Source organism: Tachypleus tridentatus, unplaced genomic scaffold, assembly GCF_004210375.1.
Source record: "Tachypleus tridentatus isolate NWPU-2018 unplaced genomic scaffold, ASM421037v1 Hic_cluster_2, whole genome shotgun sequence".
NCBI classification, from domain to species: Eukaryota; Metazoa; Arthropoda; class Merostomata; order Xiphosura; family Limulidae; genus Tachypleus; species Tachypleus tridentatus.
The window spans coordinates 64,606,289-64,631,815 of record NW_027467782.1 but is presented as its reverse complement, the minus strand read 5'-3'; the positions used below and the strand labels follow the sequence as shown (position 1 = coordinate 64,631,815).

The 25,527-nt window shown below is 29.4% G+C and overlaps 1 protein-coding gene across 1 annotated transcript in view; it reads left to right on the top strand.

Moving 5' to 3' along the window:
• Window positions 1–25,527, top strand: part of LOC143242363 (uncharacterized) — a 31,613-nt gene that overhangs the window by 4,425 nt on the left and 1,661 nt on the right. Inside the window, exons 3-4 of the mRNA XM_076485719.1 lie at window positions 1,062–1,132; window positions 2,370–2,470. Coding sequence (XP_076341834.1) covers window positions 1,062–1,132; window positions 2,370–2,470 — 172 coding nt within the window. The remainder of the gene's footprint in view (window positions 1–1,061; window positions 1,133–2,369; window positions 2,471–25,527) is intronic.

Sequence of the window (25,527 nt, the reverse complement as noted above, 5' to 3'; positions counted from 1 at the left end):
ATTAGTCGAACTTCTATTTTCCAGCTGTGGTCGTTAGTTGCACAAACCTTTCTCCAAAGTAGAAGTTAAATAGTTTACATGTTCTTACAGAAATGCAGCCCGGCGTGACCAGGTGGGTTAAGGCGTTCGACTCGTAATCTGAGGGTCAGGGGTTCGAATCCCCGTCACACCAAACATGCTCGCCCTTTCAGCTCTGGGGGTGTTATAATGTCACGGTCATTCCCACTATTTGTTGGTAAAAGAGTAGCCCAAGAGTTGGCGGTGGGTGGTGATGATTAGCTGCCTTTCCTCTAGTCTTACACTGCCTAATTAGGAACGACTAGCACAGATAGCCTTCGAGTAGCTTTGTGCGAAATTCAAAAAACAAACACACAAGCTTTTGTTGTTCGATATAAATAAATTACCCATTAATGTTTTAATTAACACACTAGATTTCAATAAATTACCTATTAATGTTATAATTAGCACACTAGATATCAATAAATTATGCATTAATGCCATAATAAACACATTACATTTGAATAAATTACCCATCAGTGTGATAACTGTCCCCCAGTGGCACAACGGTATGTCTTCAGACTCACGTCGCTAAAAACAGGGTTTTAATATTCGTGTGGGTATAGCACAGATAGCCCATTGTGTAGCTTTGTGCTTAATTCTAAACAAACAATGTTCTAATTAACATAGTAGATAAGGCACTCGACTCGTAATCTAATGGTCGCGGGCTCGAATCCCCGTAACACCAAACATGCTCGCCCTTTCAGCTATGGGGATGTTATAATGTGACGGTCATTCCCACTATTTGTTGGTAAAAGAGTAGCCCAAGAGTTGGCGGTGGGTGGTGATGACTAGCTGCCTTTCCTCTAGTCTTACACTGCAAAATTAGGAACGGCTAGCGCAGATAGCCCTCGAGTAGCTTTGCGCGCAATTCAAAACAAACAAACAAACAATCCTTTGTAGGTTTAGCTAATGTAAGAAATATCCCTTTCAAGTAAAACAAATTATTGAACAAATGGAAAAAATAATATGACTGTATTGATATTTTGGGTATTCTCTTTCAGAATGTGGTCTAACTTTTAAAAAGAGAATAGTTGGTGGTATACGAGCCGATCCAAATGATTGGAGATGGATGGTGAGTTATTGAAGTTCTCTGATGAGATACTGAATATATTAAACTTGGTTACGTTCCATGTTTGTTTGTTTTTAATTTTATCATCTTTATTTTCTTCATTGGGTTAAGGCCCTTGCTGGCCAGGTGGTTAGGGCGCGGGTTCGAATCCCCATCACACCAAACATACTCGCCCTTTCAATCGTGGGGGCATTATATGTGACTATCAGTCCCACTATTCTTTGGTAAAGAGTAGCCTAAGAGTTGGCGGTGGGTGGTGATGACTAGCTCCCTTCCCTCTAGTATTACACTGCTTAATTAGGGACGGCTAGCACAGATAGCCCTCGTGTAGCTTTGCGCGAAATTTAGAAAACAAACGAATCATTGGATTATCTTACAGAAATTTAAAAATTCAATTTTAACCACAGTGTTTATTCTGTTCAGTTGAATAAAGAACTTAACCACAGAACTATTGAAAGGTTCGTGAACGTTTTAAACACATTTCTCAAAACATTTGTTTGTCTGTTTGTTGAATTTCTCTCAGAGCTATTTGAAGGCTATTTGCACTAACTGTCCCTAATGTTTGAAGTGATGGATTAGAAGAAAGACAGTTATTCAAACAATCCACCTCCAACTCAAGAAAATCGGAAACGACAATATTACTTGGTAATTTGATTTAAAATATTTTTTTTCCAAACTAACCAAGTTATCAAAATAATAAATGAAAAAATCGTGAAGTTTATTGACTTAATAAAGGCTGATTGTACATATTTATCTGTCTTAATTTAGTCATTTTAATGTAATGAGTATACGATAAGTGGCTTCACACTTGATGTAATAAATTACTTAGTGAACTGCTTCTTTTTATTGCTTTGTAAACTTCTGGGGCCCAGGTGGCACAGCGGTAATTTTACGGACTTTTATGGGGCTCGATTCCCGCGGGAGAGACAGTAGGTTGTTCTAAAACTAATTAAGTATTTAATCTTCGAGTCGCACATTTAATTATCTGTTTCAATTACTTCATAATCACGTTAATAGTAAGAACATCTTTAATTATAAAAATCTATAAAAAAAAACCAGCAAGCTCTTAAGATCTGTATGATATCATAGTAATATGTTACCAATTAATTGTCATTATACAATAAGTAGAAGTTAAGAGTAGTCGTTTCGTTGATTTGTGTTTAATCTCATTTCATATCAGTTAAGTATTGTTAGAAACAATGTATTTTGTTGTTCAACTATTTTGTTTATTTGTGTTAAGGCTGCTCTCCTACGAGGAACAGTGGACTTCTCAGGTCAGTTTTGTGGGGGAGTGCTGATTAACAAACAATACGTGTTGACCGCTGCCCACTGCGCAGATGGGTAAGTACAATTAATAAAACGTTGTTAAAGAATGGTCGACACATATTTTACCTTTTTCTTATTTCGAGCACTATAACAGAGCAAAACGATTACTTTGTAGCGATGACGCAACCCACGTGCTCGGTTTCGAACTATAAGGTCAGATTTCTTTCGCAACACTTAAATTATAGTGGGAATTTCTTAATTCGCAAAGCTTAAATAAGGATTGTTTTGTTCCTATTTTGTAAAGAACTCAAAACAGCTCAAACCTAGGTTCGTCCAAACACAGATAAAAGAGGTTAGTGGTTACATCGGGCAGTTACCACATCACATAATGACGATTATTTACAGTAATGGGTGTGAGAATATAAAAGAATTCACAGAAAATGTTAAAATCACTCTAACCTAGTCCAGTGAAAGAGACATAACAGTTTCAACCAAACGACCTTCATCGGCTCCGTGAAGGTCCTTTTTTCCTTTTGGCGATTTCCCTGCATCATCGGTTGATATCATTCACGCAAATGGGGAAATTCCAGTCTAGAAAACGTGACACAGTAAAATGTGTCACAAAAAATAGTGAGAAAAAAAAACTGAAAAAAGGACAAGACCTCACACATTGTGTAATGATTGTAGACTGGAATAAACACGTTAACACACCTACGAAAAGACGTTTCTACTCCTGATTTCTTCAAGCCCGTTCCCCTGGCTGTGGTTTCGCTAGATAGTAGATAGGGACAGTGGGAATCTCGTTAATCCATTCATTAATGGATTTAAATGGCAATTTCATTTAAATACAAAATTATTAGCCTAATATTAATAAGCTTTCAAGTTGCTCTCGGGCCTATTAGGCCCCACTTTTCGTAGGAGTGTTAACAACACACCTCAAGTGGTTTGGCTACTGCAACTATAATTATGAGATAAATACTTTGATAACATACCACACATGTTAACCTACTGTAAATATACTTAATGAGATAAACACCTTGGTAATATACTACACATGTTAAACTACTGTAAGTATACTTAATGAGATAAACACCTTGGTACTATACTACACATGTTAAACTACTGTAAGTATACTTAATGAGATAAACACCTTGGTAATATACCACACATGTTAAACTACTGTAAGTATACTTAATGAGATAAACACCTTGGTACTATACTACACATGTTAAACTACTGTAAGTATGCTTAATGAGATAAACACCTTGGTAATATACCACACATGTTAAACTACTGTAAATATACTTAATGAGATAAACACCTTGATAACATACCACACAAGTTAAACTACTGTAAATATACTTAATGAGATAAACACCTTGATAACATACCACACAAGTTAAACTACTGTAAGTATACTTAATGAGATAAACACCTTGGTAATATACCACACATGTTAAAACACTGTAAGTATACTTAATGAGATAAACACCTTGGTACTATACTACACATGTTAAACTACTGTAAGTATGTTTAATGAGATAAACACCTTGGTAATATACCACACATGTTAAACTACTGTAAGTGTACTTTATGAGATAAACACCTTGGTAATATACCACAGAAGTTAAACTACTGTAAATATACTTAATGAGATAAACACCTTGATAACATACCACACAAGTTGAACTACTGTAAGTATACTTAATGAGATAAACACCTTGGTAATATACCACACATGTTAAACTACTGTAAATATACTTAATGAGATAAACACCTTGATAACATACCGCACAAGTTAAACTACTGTAAGTATACTTAATGAGATAAACACCTTGGTAATATACTACACATGTTAAACTACTGTAAGTATACTTAATGAGATAAACACCTTGTAATATACCACACATGTTAAACTACTGTAAGTATACTTAATGAGATAAACACCTTGATAACATACCACACATGTTGAACTACTGTAAAGTATAAACTAAACACCTTGTAAATATACTTAATGAGATAAACACCTTGATGACATAAACACCGCACAACTGTTAAACTTAATACTGTAAGTATACTTAATGAGATAAACACCTTGGTAATATACCACACATGTTAAACTACTGTAAGTATACTTAATGAGATAAACACCTTGATAACATACCACACAAATTAAACTACTGTAAGTATACTTAATGAGATAAACACCTTGATAACATACCACACAAATTAAACTACTGTAAGTATACTTAATGAGATAAACACCTTCATAACATACCACACATGTTAAACTACTGTAAGTATACTTAATGAGATAAACACCTTGGTAATATACCACACATGTTAAACTACTGTAAGTATACTTAATGAGATAAACACCTTGATAACATACCACACAAGTTAAACTACTGTAAGTATACTTAATGAGATAAACACCTTGATAATATACCACACATGTTAAACTACTGTAAGTATACTTAATGAGATAAACACCTTGGTAATATACCACACATGTTAAACTACTGTAAGTATACTTAATGAGATACACATTAATAACATACCACACATGTTTTAGTTATGTGTAAGTATAATTAATAAGACAAACACCTTGGTAATATACCACACATGTTAAACTACTGTAAGTATACTTAATGAGATACACATTAATAACATACCACACATGTTTTAGTTATGTGTAAGTATAATTAATAAGACAAACACCTTGGTAATATACCACACATGTTAAACTACTGTAAGTATACTTAATGAGATACACATTAATAACATACCACACATGTTTTAGTTATGTGTAAGTATAATTAATAAGACAAACACCTTGGTAATATACCACACATGTTAAACTACTGTAAGTATACTTAATGAGATACACATTAATAACATACCACACATGTTTTAGTTATGTGTAAGTATAATTAATAAGACAAACACCTTGGTAATATACCACACATGTTAAACTACTGTAAGTATACTTAATGAGATACACATTAATAACATACCACACATGTTTTAGTTATGTGTAAGTATAATTAATAAGACAAACACCTTGGTAATATACCACACATGTTAAACTACTGTAAGTATACTTAATGAGATACACATTAATAACATACCACACATGTTTTAGTTATGTGTAAGTATAATTAATAAGACAAACACCTTGGTAATATACCACACATGTTAAACTACTGTAAGTATACTTAATGAGATACACATTAATAACATACCACACATGTTTTAGTTATGTGTAAGTATAATTAATAAGACAAACACCTTGGTAATATACCACACATGTTAAACTACTGTAAGTATACTTAATGAGATACACATTAATAACATACCACACATGTTTTAGTTATGTGTAAGTATAATTAATAAGACAAACACCTTGGTAATATACCACACATGTTAAACTACTGTAAGTATACTTAATGAGATACACATTAATAACATACCACACATGTTTTAGTTATGTGTAAGTATAATTAATAAGACAAACACCTTGGTAATATACCACACATGTTAAACTACTGTAAGTATACTTAATGAGATACACATTAATAACATACCACACAATGTTTTAGTTATGTGTAAGTATAATTAATGAGATAAACACCTTGGTAATATACCACACATGTTAAACTACTGTAAGTATACTTAATAAGATAAACACCTTGGTAATATACCACACATGTTAAACTACTGTAAGTATACTTAATGAGATAAACACCTTGGTAATATACCACACATGTTAAACTACTGTAAGTATACTTAATGAGATAAACACCTTGGTAATATACCACACATGTTAAACTACTGTAAGTATACTTAATGAGATACACATTAATAACATACCACACATGTTTTAGTTATGTGTAAGTATAATTAATAAGACAAACACCTTGGTAATATACCACACATGTTAAACTACTGTAAGTATACTTAATGAGATACACATTAATAACATACCACACATGTTTTAGTTATGTGTAAGTATAATTAATAAGACAAACACCTTGGTAATATACCACACATGTTAAACTACTGTAAGTATACTTAATGAGATACACATTAATAACATACCACACATGTTTTAGTTATGTGTAAGTATAATTAATAAGACAAACACCTTGGTAATATACCACACATGTTAAACTACTGTAAGTATACTTAATGAGATACACATTAATAACATACCACACATGTTTTAGTTATGTGTAAGTATAATTAATAAGACAAACACCTTGGTAATATACCACACATGTTAAACTACTGTAAGTGTACTTAATGAGATAAACACCTTGATGACATACCACACATGTTAAACTACTGTAAGTATACTTAATGAGATAAACACCTTGATAATATACCACACATGTTAAACTACTGTAAGTATACTTAATGAGATAAACACCTTGGTAATATACCACACATGTTAAACTACTGTAAGTATACTTAATGAGATACACATTAATAACATACCACACATGTTTTAGTTATGTGTAAGTATAATTAATAAGACAAACACCTTGGTAATATACCACACATGTTAAACTACTGTAAGTATACTTAATGAGATACACATTAATAACATACCACACATGTTTTAGTTATGTGTAAGTATAATTAATAAGACAAACACCTTGGTAATATACCACACATGTTAAACTACTGTAAGTATACTTAATGAGATACACATTAATAACATACCACACATGTTTTAGTTATGTGTAAGTATAATTAATAAGACAAACACCTTGGTAATATACCACACATGTTAAACTACTGTAAGTATACTTAATGAGATAAACACCTTGGTAATATACCACACATGTTAAACTACTGTAAGTATAATTAATGAGATAAACACCTTGGTAATATACCACACATGTTAAACTACTGTAAGTATGACACCTTAATGAGTAAGTATAAATGAGATAAACACCTTGGTAATATACCACACATGTTAAACTACTGTAAGTATACTTAATGAGATAAACACCTTGGTAATATACCACACATGTTAAACTACTGTAAGTATACTTAATGAGATAAACACCTTGGTAACATACCACACATGTTAAACTACTGTAAGTATGCTTAATGAGATAAACACCTTGGTAATATACCACACATGTTAAACTACTGTAAGTGTACTTTATGAGATAAACACCTTGATAATATACCACACATGTTAAACTACTGTAAGTATACTTAATGAGATAAACACCTTGGTAATATACCACACATGTTAAACTACTGTAAGTATACTTAATGAGATAAACACCTTGGTAATATACCACACATGTTAAACTACTGTAAGTATACTTAATGAGATAAACACCTTGGTAATATACCACACATGTTAAACTACTGTAAGTATACTTAATGAGATAAACACCTTGATAACATACCACACATGTTTTAGTTATGTGTAAGTATAATTAATAAGACAAACACCTTGGTAATATACCACACATGTTAAACTACTGTAAGTATACTTAATGAGATACACATTAATAACATACCACACATGTTTTAGTTATGTGTAAGTATAATTAATAAGACAAACACCTTGGTAATATACCACACATGTTAAACTACTGTAAGTATACTTAATGAGATACACATTAATAACATACCACACATGTTTTAGTTATGTGTAAGTATAATTAATAAGACAAACACCTTGGTAATATACCACACATGTTAAACTACTGTAAGTATACTTAATGAGATAAACACCTTAATAACATACCACACATGTTTTAACTTACTGTGTAAGTATAATTAATAAGATAAACACCTTGGTAATATACCACACATGTTAAACTACTGTAAGTATACTTAATGAGATAAACACCTTGATAACATACCACACATGTTAAACTTACTGTAAGTATAATTAATAAGATAAACACCTTGGTAATATACCACACATGTTAAACTACTGTAAGTATACTTAATGAGATAAACACCTTGATAACATACCACACATGTTAAACTACTGTAAGTATAATTAATGAGACAAACACCTTGGTAATATACCACACATGTTAAACTACTGTAAGTATACTTAATGAGATAAACACCTTGATAACATACCACACAAGTTAAACTACTGTAAGTATAATTAATGAGATAAACACCTTGGTAATATACCACACATGTTAAACTACTGTAAGTATACTTAATGAGATAAACACCTTGATAACATACCACACATGTTAAACTACTGTAAGTATACTTAATGAGATAAACACCTTGGTAATATACCACACATGTTAAACTACTGTAAGTATACTTAATGAGATAAACACCTTGGTAATATACCACACATGTTAAACTACTGTAAGTATACTTAATGAGATACACATTAATAACATACCACACATGTTTTAGTTATGTGTAAGTATAATTAATAAGACAAACACCTTGGTAATATACCACACATGTTAAACTACTGTAAGTATACTTAATGAGATACACATTAATAACATACCACACATGTTTTAGTTATGTGTAAGTATAATTAATAAGACAAACACCTTGGTAATATACCACACATGTTAAACTACTGTAAGTATACTTAATGAGATACACATTAATAACATACCACACATGTTTTAGTTATGTGTAAGTATAATTAATAAGACAAACACCTTGGTAATATACCACACATGTTAAACTACTGTAAGTGTACTTAATGAGATAAACACCTTGATGACATACCACAGAAGTTAAACTACTGTAAGTATACTTAATGAGATAAACACCTTGATAATATACCACACATGTTAAACTACTGTAAGTATACTTAATGAGATAAACACCTTGGTAATATACCACACATGTTAAACTACTGTAAGTATACTTAATGAGATACACATTAATAACATACCACACATGTTTTAGTTATGTGTAAGTATAATTAATAAGACAAACACCTTGGTAATATACCACACATGTTAAACTACTGTAAGTATACTTAATGAGATACACATTAATAACATACCACACATGTTTTAGTTATGTGTAAGTATAATTAATAAGACAAACACCTTGGTAATATACCACACATGTTAAACTACTGTAAGTATACTTAATGAGATACACATTAATAACATACCACACATGTTTTAGTTATGTGTAAGTATAATTAATAAGACAAACACCTTGGTAATATACCACACATGTTAAACTACTGTAAGTATACTTAATGAGATACACATTAATAACATACCACACATGTTTTAGTTATGTGTAAGTATAATTAATAAGACAAACACCTTGGTAATATACCACACATGTTAAACTACTGTAAGTATACTTAATGAGATAAACACCTTGATAACATACCACAGAAGTTAAACTACTGTAAGTATACTTAATGAGATAAACACCACACATGTTAAACTACTGTAAGTATACTTTAATGTAAGATAATTAATGAGACAAACACCTTGGTAATATACCACACATGTTAAACTACTGTAAGTATACTTAATGAGATACACATTAATAACATACCACACATGTTTTAGTTATGTGTAAGTATAATTAATAAGACAAACACCTTGGTAATATACCACACATGTTAAACTACTGTAAGTAAATGAGATACACTTAATAACTACCACACATGTTTTAGTATATGTGTATGATAATTAATAAGACAAACACATGTTAATACTGTAAGTATACTTAATGAGATACACATTAATAACATACCACACATGTTTTAGTTATGTGTAAGTATAATTAATAAGACAAACACCTTGGTAATATACCACACATGTTAAACTACTGTAAGTATACTTAATGAGATACACATTAATAACATACCACACATGTTTTAGTTATGTGTAAGTATAATTAATAAGACAAACACCTTGGTAATATACCACACATGTTAAACTACTGTAAGTATACTTAATGAGATACACATTAATAACATACCACACATGTTTTAGTTATGTGTAAGTATAATTAATAAGACAAACACCTTGGTAATATACCACACATGTTAAACTACTGTAAGTATACTTAATGAGATACACATTAATAACATACCACACATGTTTTAGTTATGTGTAAGTATAATTAATAAGACAAACACCTTGGTAATATACCACACATGTTAAACTACTGTAAGTATACTTAATGAGATACACATTAATAACATACCACACATGTTTTAGTTATGTGTAAGTATAATTAATAAGACAAACACCTTGGTAATATACCACACATGTTAAACTACTGTAAGTATACTTAATGAGATAAACACCTTGATGACATACCACACATGTTAAACTACTGTAAGTATACTTAATGAGATAAACACCTTGATAATATACCACACATGTTAAACTACTGTAAGTATAATTAATGAGACAAACACCTTGGTAATATACCACACATGTTAAACTACTGTAAGTATACTTAATGAGATACACATTAATAACATACCACACATGTTTTAGTTATGTGTAAGTATAATTAATAAGACAAACACCTTGGTAATATACCACACATGTTAAACTACTGTAAGTATACTTAATGAGATACACATTAATAACATACCACACATGTTTTAGTTATGTGTAAGTATAATTAATAAGACAAACACCTTGGTAATATACCACACATGTTAAACTACTGTAAGTATACTTAATGAGATACACATTAATAACATACCACACATGTTTTAGTTATGTGTAAGTATAATTAATAAGACAAACACCTTGGTAATATACCACACATGTTAAACTACTGTAAGTATACTTAATGAGATACACATTAATAACATACCACACATGTTTTAGTTATGTGTAAGTATAATTAATAAGACAAACACCTTGGTAATATACCACACATGTTAAACTACTGTAAGTATACTTAATGAGATACACATTAATAACATACCACACATGTTTTAGTTATGTGTAATGTATAATTAATATAGACAAACACCTTGGTAATATACCACACATGTTAAACTACTGTAAGTATACTTAATGAGATACACATTAATAACATACCACACATGTTTTAGTTATGTGTAAGTATAATTAATAAGACAAACACCTTGGTAATATACCACACATGTTAAACTACTGTAAGTATACTTAATGAGATAAACATTAATAACATACCACACATGTTAAACTACTGTAAGTATAATTAATGAGATAAACACCTTGGTAATATACCACACATGTTAAACTACTGTAAGTATACTTAATGAGATACACATTAATAACATACCACACATGTTTTAGTTATGTGTAAGTATAATTAATAAGACAAACACCTTGGTAATATACCACACATGTTAAACTACTGTAAGTATACTTAATGAGATACACATTAATAACATACCACACATGTTTTAGTTATGTGTAAGTATAATTAATAAGACAAACACCTTGGTAATATACCACACATGTTAAACTACTGTAAGTATACTTAATGAGATACACATTAATAACATACCACACATGTTTTAGTTATGTGTAAGTATAATTAATAAGACAAACACCTTGGTAATATACCACACATGTTAAACTACTGTAAGTATACTTAATGAGATACACATTAATAACATACCACACATGTTTTAGTTATGTGTAAGTATAATTAATAAGACAAACACCTTGGTAATATACCACACATGTTAAACTACTGTAAGTATACTTAATGAGATACACATTAATAACATACCACACATGTTTTAGTTATGTGTAAGTATAATTAATAAGACAAACACCTTGGTAATATACCACACATGTTAAACTACTGTAAGTATACTTAATGAGATACACATTAATAACATACCACACATGTTTTAGTTATGTAAGTATAATTAATAAGACAAACACCTTGGTAATATACCACACATGTTAAACTACTGTAAGTATACTTAATGAGATACACATTAATAACATACCACACATGTTTTAGTTATGTGTAAGTATAATTAATAAGACAAACACCTTGGTAATATACCACACATGTTAAACTACTGTAAGTATACTTAATGAGATAAACACATTAATAACATACCACACATGTTTTGTAAGTATACTGTGTTAAAAGTATATATTAATAAGACAAACACCTTGGTAATATACCACACATGTTAAACTACTGTAAGTATACTTAATGAGATACACATTAATAACATACCACACATGTTTTAGTTATGTGTAAGTATAATTAATAAGACAAACACCTTGGTAATATACCACACATGTTAAACTACTGTAAGTATACTTAATGAGATACACATTAATAACATACCACACATGTTTTAGTTATGTGTAAGTATAATTAATAAGACAAACACCTTGGTAATATACCACACATGTTAAACTACTGTAAGTATACTTAATGAGATACACATTAATAACATACCACACATGTTTTAGTTATGTGTAAGTATAATTAATAAGACAAACACCTTGGTAATATACCACACATGTTAAACTACTGTAAGTATACTTAATGAGATACACATTAATAACATACCACACATGTTTTATGTTATGTTGGTAATATATAATTAATAAGACAAACACCTTGGTAATATACCACACATGTTAAACTACTGTAAGTATACTTAATGAGATACACATTAATAACATACCACACATGTTTTAGTTATGTGTAAGTATAATTAATAAGACAAACACCTTGGTAATATACCACACATGTTAAACTACTGTAAGTATACTTAATGAGATACACATTAATAACATACCACACATGTTTTAGTTATGTGTAAGTATAATTAATAAGACAAACACCTTGGTAATATACCACACATGTTAAACTACTGTAAGTATACTTAATGAGATACACATTAATAACATACCACACATGTTTTAGTTATGTGTAAGTATAATTAATAAGACAAACACCTTGGTAATATACCACACATGTTAAACTACTGTAAGTATACTTAATGAGATACACATTAATAACATACCACACATGTTTTAGTTATGTGTAAGTATAATTAATAAGACAAACACCTTGGTAATATACCACACATGTTAAACTACTGTAAGTATACTTAATGAGATACACATTAATAACATACCACACATGTTTTAGTTATGTGTAAGTATAATTAATAAGACAAACACCTTGGTAATATACCACACATGTTAAACTACTGTAAGTATACTTAATGAGATACACATTAATAACATACCACACATGTTTTAGTTATGTGTAAGTATAATTAATAAGACAAACACCTTGGTAATATACCACACATGTTAAACTACTGTAAGTATACTTAATGAGATACACATTAATAACATACCACACATGTTTTAGTTATGTGTAAGTATAATTAATAAGACAAACACCTTGGTAATATACCACACATGTTAAACTACTGTAAGTATACTTAATGAGATACACATTAATAACATACCACACATGTTTTAGTTATGTGTAAGTATAATTAATAAGACAAACACCTTGGTAATATACCACACATGTTAAACTACTGTAAGTATACTTAATGAGATACACATTAATAACATACCACACATGTTTTAGTTATGTGTAAGTATAATTAATAAGACAAACACCTTGGTAATATACCACACATGTTAAACTACTGTAAGTATACTTAATGAGATACACATTAATAACACCACACATTTTTAGTTATAATAATTAATAAGACATACCACACATGTTAAACTACTGTAAGTATATAATTAATGAGATAAACACCTTGGTAATATACTACACAAGTTAAACTACTGTAAGTATACTTAATGAGATACACATTAATAACATACCACACATGTTTTAGTTATGTAAGTAAGTTAATGAGATAAACACCTTGATAACATACCACACATGTTAAACTACTGTAAGTATACTTAATGAGATAAACACCTTGATAATATACCACACATGTTAAACTACTGTAAGTATACTTAATGAGACAAACACCTTGGTAATATACCACACATGTTAAACTACTGTAAGTATACTTAATGAGATACACATTAATAACATACCACACATGTTTTAGTTATGTGTAAGTATAATTAATAAGACAAACACCTTGGTAATATACCACACATGTTAAACTACTGTAAGTATACTTAATGAGATACACATTAATAACATACCACACATGTTTTAGTTATGTGTAAGTATAATTAATAAGACAAACACCTTGGTAATATACCACACATGTTAAACTACTGTAAGTATACTTAATGAGATACACATTAATAACATACCACACATGTTTTAGTTATGTGTAAGTATAATTAATAAGACAAACACCTTGGTAATATACCACACATGTTAAACTACTGTAAGTATACTTAATGAGATACACATTAATAACATACCACACATGTTTTAGTTATGTGTAAGTATAATTAATAAGACAAACACCTTGGTAATATACCACACATGTTAAACTACTGTAAGTATACTTAATGAGATACACATTAATAACATACCACACATGTTTTAGTTATGTGTAAGTATAATTAATAAGACAAACACCTTGGTAATATACCACACATGTTAAACTACTGTAAGTATACTTAATGAGATACACATTAATAACATACCACACATGTTTTAGTTATGTGTAAGTATAATTAATAAGACAAACACCTTGGTAATATACCACACATGTTAAACTACTGTAAGTATACTTAATGAGATACACATTAATAACATACCACACATGTTTTAGTTATGTAAGTATAATTAATAAGACAAACACCTTGGTAATATACCACACATGTTAAACTACTGTAAGTATACTTAATGAGATACACATTAATAACATACCACACATGTTTTAGTTATGTGTAAGTATAATTAATAAGACAAACACCTTGGTAATATACCACACATGTTAAACTACTGTAAGTATACTTAATGAGATACACATTAATAACATACCACACATGTTTTAGTTATGTGTAAGTATAATTAATAAGACAAACACCTTGGTAATATACCACACATGTTAAACTACTGTAAGTATACTTAATGAGATACACATTAATAACATACCACACATGTTTTAGTTATGTGTAAGTATAATTAATAAGACAAACACCTTGGTAATATACCACACATGTTAAACTACTGTAAGTATACTTAATGAGATACACATTAATAACATACCACACATGTTTTAGTTATGTGTAAGTATAATTAATAAGACAAACACCTTGGTAATATACCACACATGTTAAACTACTGTAAGTATACTTAATGAGATACACATTAATAACATACCACACATGTTTTAGTTATGTGTAAGTATAATTAATAAGACAAACACCTTGGTAATATACCACACATGTTAAACTACTGTAAGTATACTTAATGAGATACACATTAATAACATACCACACATGTTTTAGTTATGTGTAAGTATAATTAATAAGACAAACACCTTGGTAATATACCACACATGTTAAACTACTGTAAGTATACTTAATGAGATACACATTAATAACATACCACACATGTTTTAGTTATGTGTAAGTATAATTAATAAGACAAACACCTTGGTAATATACCACACATGTTAAACTACTGTAAGTATACTTAATGAGATACACATTAATAACATACCACACATGTTTTAGTTATGTGTAAGTATAATTAATAAGACAAACACCTTGGTAATATACCACACATGTTAAACTACTGTAAGTATACTTAATGAGATACACATTAATAACATACCACACATGTTTTAGTTATGTGTAAGTATAATTAATAAGACAAACACCTTGGTAATATACCACACATGTTAAACTACTGTAAGTATACTTAATGAGATACACATTAATAACATACCACACATGTTTTAGTTATGTGTAAGTATAATTAATAAGACAAACACCTTGGTAATATACCACACATGTTAAACTACTGTAAGTATACTTAATGAGATACACATTAATAACATACCACACATGTTTTAGTTATGTGTAAGTATAATTAATAAGACAAACACCTTGGTAATATACCACACATGTTAAACTACTGTAAGTATACACATTAATAACATACCACAAGTAAGAGATACACATTAATAACATACCACACATGTTTTAGTTATGTGTAAGTATAATTAATAAGACAAACACCTTGGTAATATACCACACATGTTAAACTACTGTAAGTATACTTAATGAGATACACATTAATAACATACCACACATGTTTTAGTTATGTGTAAGTATAATTAATAAGACAAACACCTTGGTAATATACCACACATGTTAAACTACTGTAAGTATACTTAATGAGATACACATTAATAACATACCACACATGTTTTAGTTATGTGTAAGTATAATTAATAAGACAAACACCTTGGTAATATACCACACATGTTAAACTACTGTAAGTATACTTAATGAGATACACATTAATAACATACCACACATGTTTTAGTTATGTGTAAGTATAATTAATAAGACAAACACCTTGGTAATATACCACACATGTTAAACTACTGTAAGTATACTTAATGAGATACACATTAATAACATACCACAAGTATACTTAATGTTTTAACAGTTATGTGTAAGTATAATTAATAAGACAAACACCTTGGTAATATACCACACATGTTAAACTACTGTAAGTATACTTAATGAGATACACATTAATAACATACCACACATGTTTTAGTTATGTGTAAGTATAATTAATAAGACAAACACCTTGGTAATATACCACACATGTTAAACTACTGTAAGTATACTTAATGAGATACACATTAATAACATACCACACATGTTTTAGTTATGTGTAAGTATAATTAATAAGACAAACACCTTGGTAATATACCACACATGTTAAACTACTGTAAGTATACTTAATGAGATACACATTAATAACATACCACACATGTTTTAGTTATGTGTAAGTATAATTAATAAGACAAACACCTTGGTAATATACCACACATGTTAAACTACTGTAAGTATACTTAATGAGATACACATTAATAACATACCACACATGTTTTAGTTATGTGTAAGTATAATTAATAAGACAAACACCTTGGTAATATACCACACATGTTAAACTACTGTAAGTATACTTAATGAGATACACATTAATAACATACCACACATGTTTTAGTTATGTGTAAGTATAATTAATAAGACAAACACCTTGGTAATATACCACACATGTTAAACTACTGTAAGTATACTTAATGAGATACACACCTTAATAACATACCACACATGTTTTAGTTATGTGTAAGTATAATTAATAAGACAAACACCTTGGTAATATACCACACATGTTAAACTACTGTAAGTATACTTAATGAGATACACATTAATAACATACCACACATGTTTTAGTTATGTGTAAGTATAATTAATAAGACAAACACCTTGGTAATATACCACACATGTTAAACTACTGTAAGTATACTTAATGAGATACACATTAATAACATACCACACATGTTTTAGTTATGTGTAAGTATAATTAATAAGACAAACACCTTGGTAATATACCACACATGTTAAACTACTGTAAGTATACTTAATGAGATACACATTAATAACATACCACACATGTTTTAGTTATGTGTAAGTATAATTAATAAGACAAACACCTTGGTAATATACCACACATGTTAAACTACTGTAAGTATACTTAATGAGATACACATTAATAACATACCACACATGTTTTAGTTATGTGTAAGTATAATTAATAAGACAAACACCTTGGTAATATACCACACATGTTAAACTACTGTAAGTATACTTAATGAGATACACATTAATAACATACCACACATGTTTTAGTTATGTGTAAGTATAATTAATAAGACAAACACCTTGGTAATATACCACACATGTTAAACTACTGTAAGTATACTTAATGAGATACACATTAATAACATACCACACATGTTTTAGTTATGTGTAAGTATAATTAATAAGACAAACACCTTGGTAATATACCACACATGTTAAACTACTGTAAGTATACTTAATGAGATACACATTAATAACATACCACACATGTTTTAGTTATGTGTAAGTATAATTAATAAGACAAACACCTTGGTAATATACCACACATGTTAAACTACTGTAAGTATACTTAATGAGATACACATTAATAACATACCACACATGTTTTAGTTAAGTATAATTAATAAGACAAACACCTTGGGTAATGTACAGTTAAACTACTGTAAGTATAATTAATAAGACATACCAAACACCTTGGTAATATACCACACATGTTAAACTACTGTAAGTATACTTAATGAGATACACATTAATAACATACCACACATGTTTTAGTTATGTGTAAGTATAATTAATAAGACAAACACCTTGGTAATATACCACACATGTTAAACTACTGTAAGTATACTTAATGAGATACACATTAATAACATACCACACATTTTTAGTTATGTGTAAGTATAATTAATAAGACAAACACCTTGGTAATATACCACACATGTTAAACTACTGTAAGTATACTTAATGAGATACACATTAATAACATACCACACATGTTTTAGTTATGTGTAAGTATAATTAATAAGACAAACACCTTGGTAATATACCACACATGTTAAACTACTGTAAGTATACTTAATGAGATACACATTAATAACATACCACACATGTTTTAGTTATGTGTAAGTATAATTAATAAGACAAACACCTTGGTAATATACCACACATGTTAAACTACTGTAAGTATACTTAATGAGATACACATTAATAACATACCACACATGTTTTAGTTATGTGTAAGTATAATTAATAAGACAAACACCTTGGTAATATACCACACATGTTAAACTACTGTAAGTATACTTAATGAGATACACATTAATAACATACCACACATGTTTTAGTTATGTGTAAGTATAATTAATAAGACAAACACCTTGGTAATATACCACACATGTTAAACTACTGTAAGTATACTTAATGAGATACACATTAATAACATACCACACATGTTTTAGTTATGTGTAAGTATAATTAATAAGACAAACACCTTGGTAATATACCACACATGTTAAACTACTGTAAGTATACTTAATGAGATACACATTAATAACATACCACACATGTTTTAGTTATGTGTAAGTATAATTAATAAGACAAACACCTTGGTAATATACCACACATGTTAAACTACTGTAAGTATACTTAATGAGATACACATTAATAACATACCACACATGTTTTAGTTATGTGTAAGTATAATTAATAAGACAAACACCTTGGTAATATACCACACATGTTAAACTACTGTAAATATACTTAATGAGATATACACCTTAATAACATACCACACATGTTTTAGTTATGTGTAAGTATAATTAATAAGACAAACACCTTGGTAATATACCACACATGTTAAACTACTGTAAGTATACTTAATGAGATAAACACCTTAATAACATACCACACATGTTAAACTTATGTGTAAGTATAATTAATGAGATAAACACCTTGGTAATATACCACACATGTTAAACTACTGTAAGTATACTTAATGAGATACAATATTTAATAAGATAAACACCTTGGTAATATACCACACACAGTTAAACTACTGTAACTACTGTAAGTATAATAACATTAATGAAGATGAAACACCTTGGTAATATACCACACATGTTAAACTACTGTAAGTATACTTAATGAGATACACATTAATAACATACCACACATGTTTTAGTTACTGTGTAAGTATAATTAATAAGACAAACACCTTGGTAATATACCACACATGTTAAACTACTGTAAGTATACTTAATGAGATACACATTAATAACATACCACACATGTTTTAGTTATGTGTAAGTATAATTAATAAGACAAACACCTTGGTAATATACCACACATGTTAAACTACTGTAAGTATACTTAATGAGATACACATTAATAACATACCACACATGTTTTAGTTATGTGTAAGTATAATTAATAAGACAAACACCTTGGTAATATACCACACATGTTAAACTACTGTAAGTATACTTAATGAGATACACATTAATAACATACCACACATGTTTTAGTTATGTGTAAGTATAATTAATAAGACAAACACCTTGGTAATATACCACACATGTTAAACTACTGTAAGTGTACTTAATGAGATAAACACCTTGATAACATACCACAGAAGTTAAACTACTGTAAGTATACTTAATGAGATAAACACCTTGATAACATACCACACACATGTTAAACTACTGTAAGTATAATTAATGAGATAAACTTAATGAGACAAACACCTTGGTAATATACCACACATGTTAAACTACTGTAAGTATACTTAATGAGATACACATTAATAACATACCACACATGTTTTAGTTATGTGTAAGTATAATTAATAAGACAAACACCTTGGTAATATACCACACATGTTAAACTACTGTAAGTATACTTAATGAGATACACATTAATAACATACCACACATGTTTTAGTTATGTGTAAGTATAATTAATAAGACAAACACCTTGGTAATAATTATTAATAAACAATGTTTTGGTGTTATGTAAGAATATCAAACACCTTGGTAATATACCACACATGTTAAACTACTGTAAGTAATATGCTTAATGAGGATACACATTAATAACATACCACACATGTTTTGGTTATATGTAAGTATAATTAATAAGACAAACACCTTGGTAATATACCACACATGTTAAACTACTGTAAGTAAATGTAATATACCACACAAGTTAAACTACTGTAAGTATTACTTAATGAGATAAACACCTTGGTAATATACATACCTGTGTATTACCTTAATGAGATACACACATGTTTTACTTGTGTAAGTATAATTAATAAGACAAACACCTTGGTAATATACCACACATGTTAAACTACTGTAAGTATACTTAATGAGATACACATTAATAACATACCACACATGTTTTGAGGTTATGTGTAAGTATAATTAATAAGACAAACACCTTGGTAATATACCACACATGTTAAACTACTGTAAGTATACTTAATGAGATACACATTAATAACATACCACACATGTTTTAGTTATGTGTAAGTATAATTAATAAGACAAACACCTTGGTAATATACCACACATGTTAAACTACTGTAAGTATACTTAATGAGATACACATTAATAACATACCACACATGTTTTAGTTATGTGTAAGTATAATTAATAAGACAAACACCTTGGTAATATACCACACATGTTAAACTACTGTAAGTATACTTAATACACATTATAACACACACATTAATAACATACCACAAACACCTTGGTAATATACCACACATGTTAAACTACTGTAAGTTACTTAATGAGATAAACACCTTAATAACATACCACACAAGTTTTAGTTATGTGTAAGTATGTGTTAAACTACTAAGTATAATTAATGAGATAAACACCTTGGTAATATACCACACATGTTAAACTACTGTAAGTATACTTAATGAGATACACATTAATAACATACCACACACATGTTTTAGTTATGTGTAAGTATAATTAATAAGACAAACACCTTGGTAATATACCACACATGTTAAACTACTGTAAGTATATGCTTAATGAGATACACATTAATAACATACCACACATGTTTTAGTTATGTGTAAGTATAATTAATAAGACAAACACCTTGGTAATATACCACACATGTTAAACTACTGTAAGTATACTTAATGAGATACACATTAATAACATACCACACATGTTTTAGTTATGTGTAAGTATAATTAATAAGACAAACACCTTGGTAATATACCACACATGTTAAACTACTGTAAGTATACTTAATGAGATACACATTAATAACATACCACATGTGTTTTAGTTATGTGTAAGTATAATTAATAAGACAAACACCTTGGTAATATACCACACATGTTAAACTACTGTAAGTATACTTAATGAGATACACATTAATAACATACCACACATGTTTTAGTTATGTGTAAGTATAATTAATAAGACAAACACCTTGGTAATATACCACACATGTTAAACTACTGTAAGTATACTTAATGAGATACACATTAATAACATACCACACATGTTTTAGTTATGTGTAAGTATAATTAATAAGACAAACACCTTGGTAATATACCACACATGTTAAACTACTGTAAGTATACTTAATGAGATACACATTAATAACATACCACACATGTTTTAGTTATGTGTAAGTATAATTAATAAGACAAACACCTTGGTAATATACCACACATGTTAAACTACTGTAAGTATACTTAATGAGATACACATTAATAACATACCACACATGTTTTAGTTATGTGTAAGTATAATTAATAAGACAAACACCTTGGTAATATACCACACATGTTAAACTACTGTAAGTATACTTAATGAGATACACATTAATAACATACCACACATGTTTTAGTTATGTAAGTATAATTAATAAGACAAACACCTTGGTAATATACCACACATGTTAAACTACTGTAAGTATACTTAATGAGATACACATTAATAACATACCACACATGTTTTTAGTTATGTGTAAGTATAATTAATAAGACAAACACCTTGGTAATATACCACACATGTTAAACTACTGTAAGTATATGCTTAATGAGATACACATTAATAACATACCACACATGTTTTAAGTTACTGTGTAAGTATAATTAATAAGACAAACACCTTGGTAATATACCACACATGTTAAACTACTGTAAGTATACTTAATGAGATACACATTAATAACATACCACACATGTTTTAGTTATGTGTAAGTATAATTAATAAGACAAACACCTTGGTAATATACCACACATGTTAAACTACTGTAAGTATACTTAATGAGATACACATTAATAACATACCACACATGTTTTAGTTATGTGTAAGTATAATTAATAAGACAAACACCTTGGTAATATACCACACATGTTAAACTACTGTAAGTATACTTAATGAGATACACATTAATAACATACCACACATGTTTTAGTTATGTGTAAGTATAATTAATGAGACAAACACCTTGGTAATATACCACACATGTTAAACTACTGTAAGTATACTTAATGAGATACACATTAATAAACATACCACACATGTTTTAGTTATGTGTAAGTATAATTAATAAAGACAAAACACCTTGGTAGAATACCACACATGTTAAATTACTGTAAGTATATTTAATGAGATAAACACATTAATAACTAACACACACATATTTTAGTTACTGTAAGCACAATTAATGGGTTAAACCCTGAATAACATACCACACATGTTAAACTTACTGTAAGTATAATTAATGAGATAAACTACTTAAAGGTGAATTTTCAACAAAGTTAATAACTGCCTCAGAAACTGTACTTTGGTTAGATACCAATTTTTATTACTGGTTGCTATATTTTTTAAACACTTTAGTTTTTGAGTAAAAAAATAAAACAAAATATGCAGGTCTTCGAACTCAAGTTCTTCTCGGTCGTTCAGCTGTTTACGTGACGGCATTTAAATCTATGACGTAATAGTTGCCAAAACACGCTTCGTTGAGCGCCGACCATTTTGCTCCTTTTAATGCTTAACAGTGTTTTGCAAATCTATCGGTGTTTTTTTCGGATTACATACTTTGTGAGACTATTTTTTGTCTTGATATTGCTACTTTATGTTTGTTTTATGATGACATGATTTACTACGTTGCTTGTGGTTGTAAAACGTTTCGGCATCGGGCAAAAGCTTCTTTTCGTTTCCGTGCAAGGAGAAGGAACCGGCAAGGTGGTGACTGTGGGTGCGGATGGTCAATATGAAGAACTGGACTCCTTCACACATGTAAAGATTTGTCAAGATCACTTTCAACGCACATGTTTTGTGTTGGACCCCACTGTTTTGGATTCCGTGGGTTTCAAGCCAGACAGTTTGAGACTGAAACAACCATCGGCAGTGGACAGGATCATACACCTCGCACAAACATACAGAATATGCCATATAAATTATAGATTTATGGTAAATATTAAATTAAATATTCAGACTGCTACGTCTGGTTTGATTTTATAGACAGAATTATGACGTATAATTGATATTAATTTTGTTACGTGAGTCGTAAATACCTGTACAATGATTGTGGAAGGGCCGAGTATTAGTTACCATAATCGACAAGAAAGTATAAATAAAATAAAACCCAGTCTGTGATACTAATAACTTATAAACACCAGACAGGTTTCTAGATGCTTAAAATTGCACGTGAAATAATACAGACCATATTTGTTGTCATGACTTAGACACCATTCTTCCACTGAAAGTATGACCGACTCGTAACCGGCCTGGGCGCTATCAGTATCACTCACAGTTCCTTCTCTCGCTCGTGGAACTGTCCTCATCACTAGAACTTGTCAGATCTGTATCAAAAGTAACTGTTCTAGGTTCGTTCAAAGTAGGTTCAGGTTGATATGGCGCTACTTGACACTGTTCAGAACACAAAGTCAAAACAGACTCCGCCTCTGTTTCTCCGTGTGCACTGGCATGTTTATTTACATTCAGCGGCGTTGGCGGTTTGTTTGGCAACTATTACGTCCACGAGTACTTTTCTAGCATGCACGCAAAATTTAAACGTTCGGATTACCGCTCGAAAGGGCTCTTTCAGCTCCAAGTTCTATGTTTTTGTTATTTATTAGCACATATTTTATTATAAAAATGTAAACCTGCAAAATTAATCAGTATAAGTAGTTCTTTTTTGACTGCCAAAGTTTCTTCTTTTGTAAAATTACACTTTAATAACATACCACACATAATTAAATTCCTGTAAAGTATAATTAATGAGATATACAACTTGGTAATATGTGAGGATATGTTTTAGTCACTGTAAATACAATTAATGAAATAACACTTTATTAACATACCACATATGTTTAATTACTGTAAGTATAACGAAATGAGATAAACACATTAATAACATTTCCACACACATTTTAGTTACTGTAAGTACAATTAATGATAAAACACCTTAATAACGTACCACATATGTTAAATTACTGTAAGGATAATTAATAAAGATAAACATTTTGATAACATT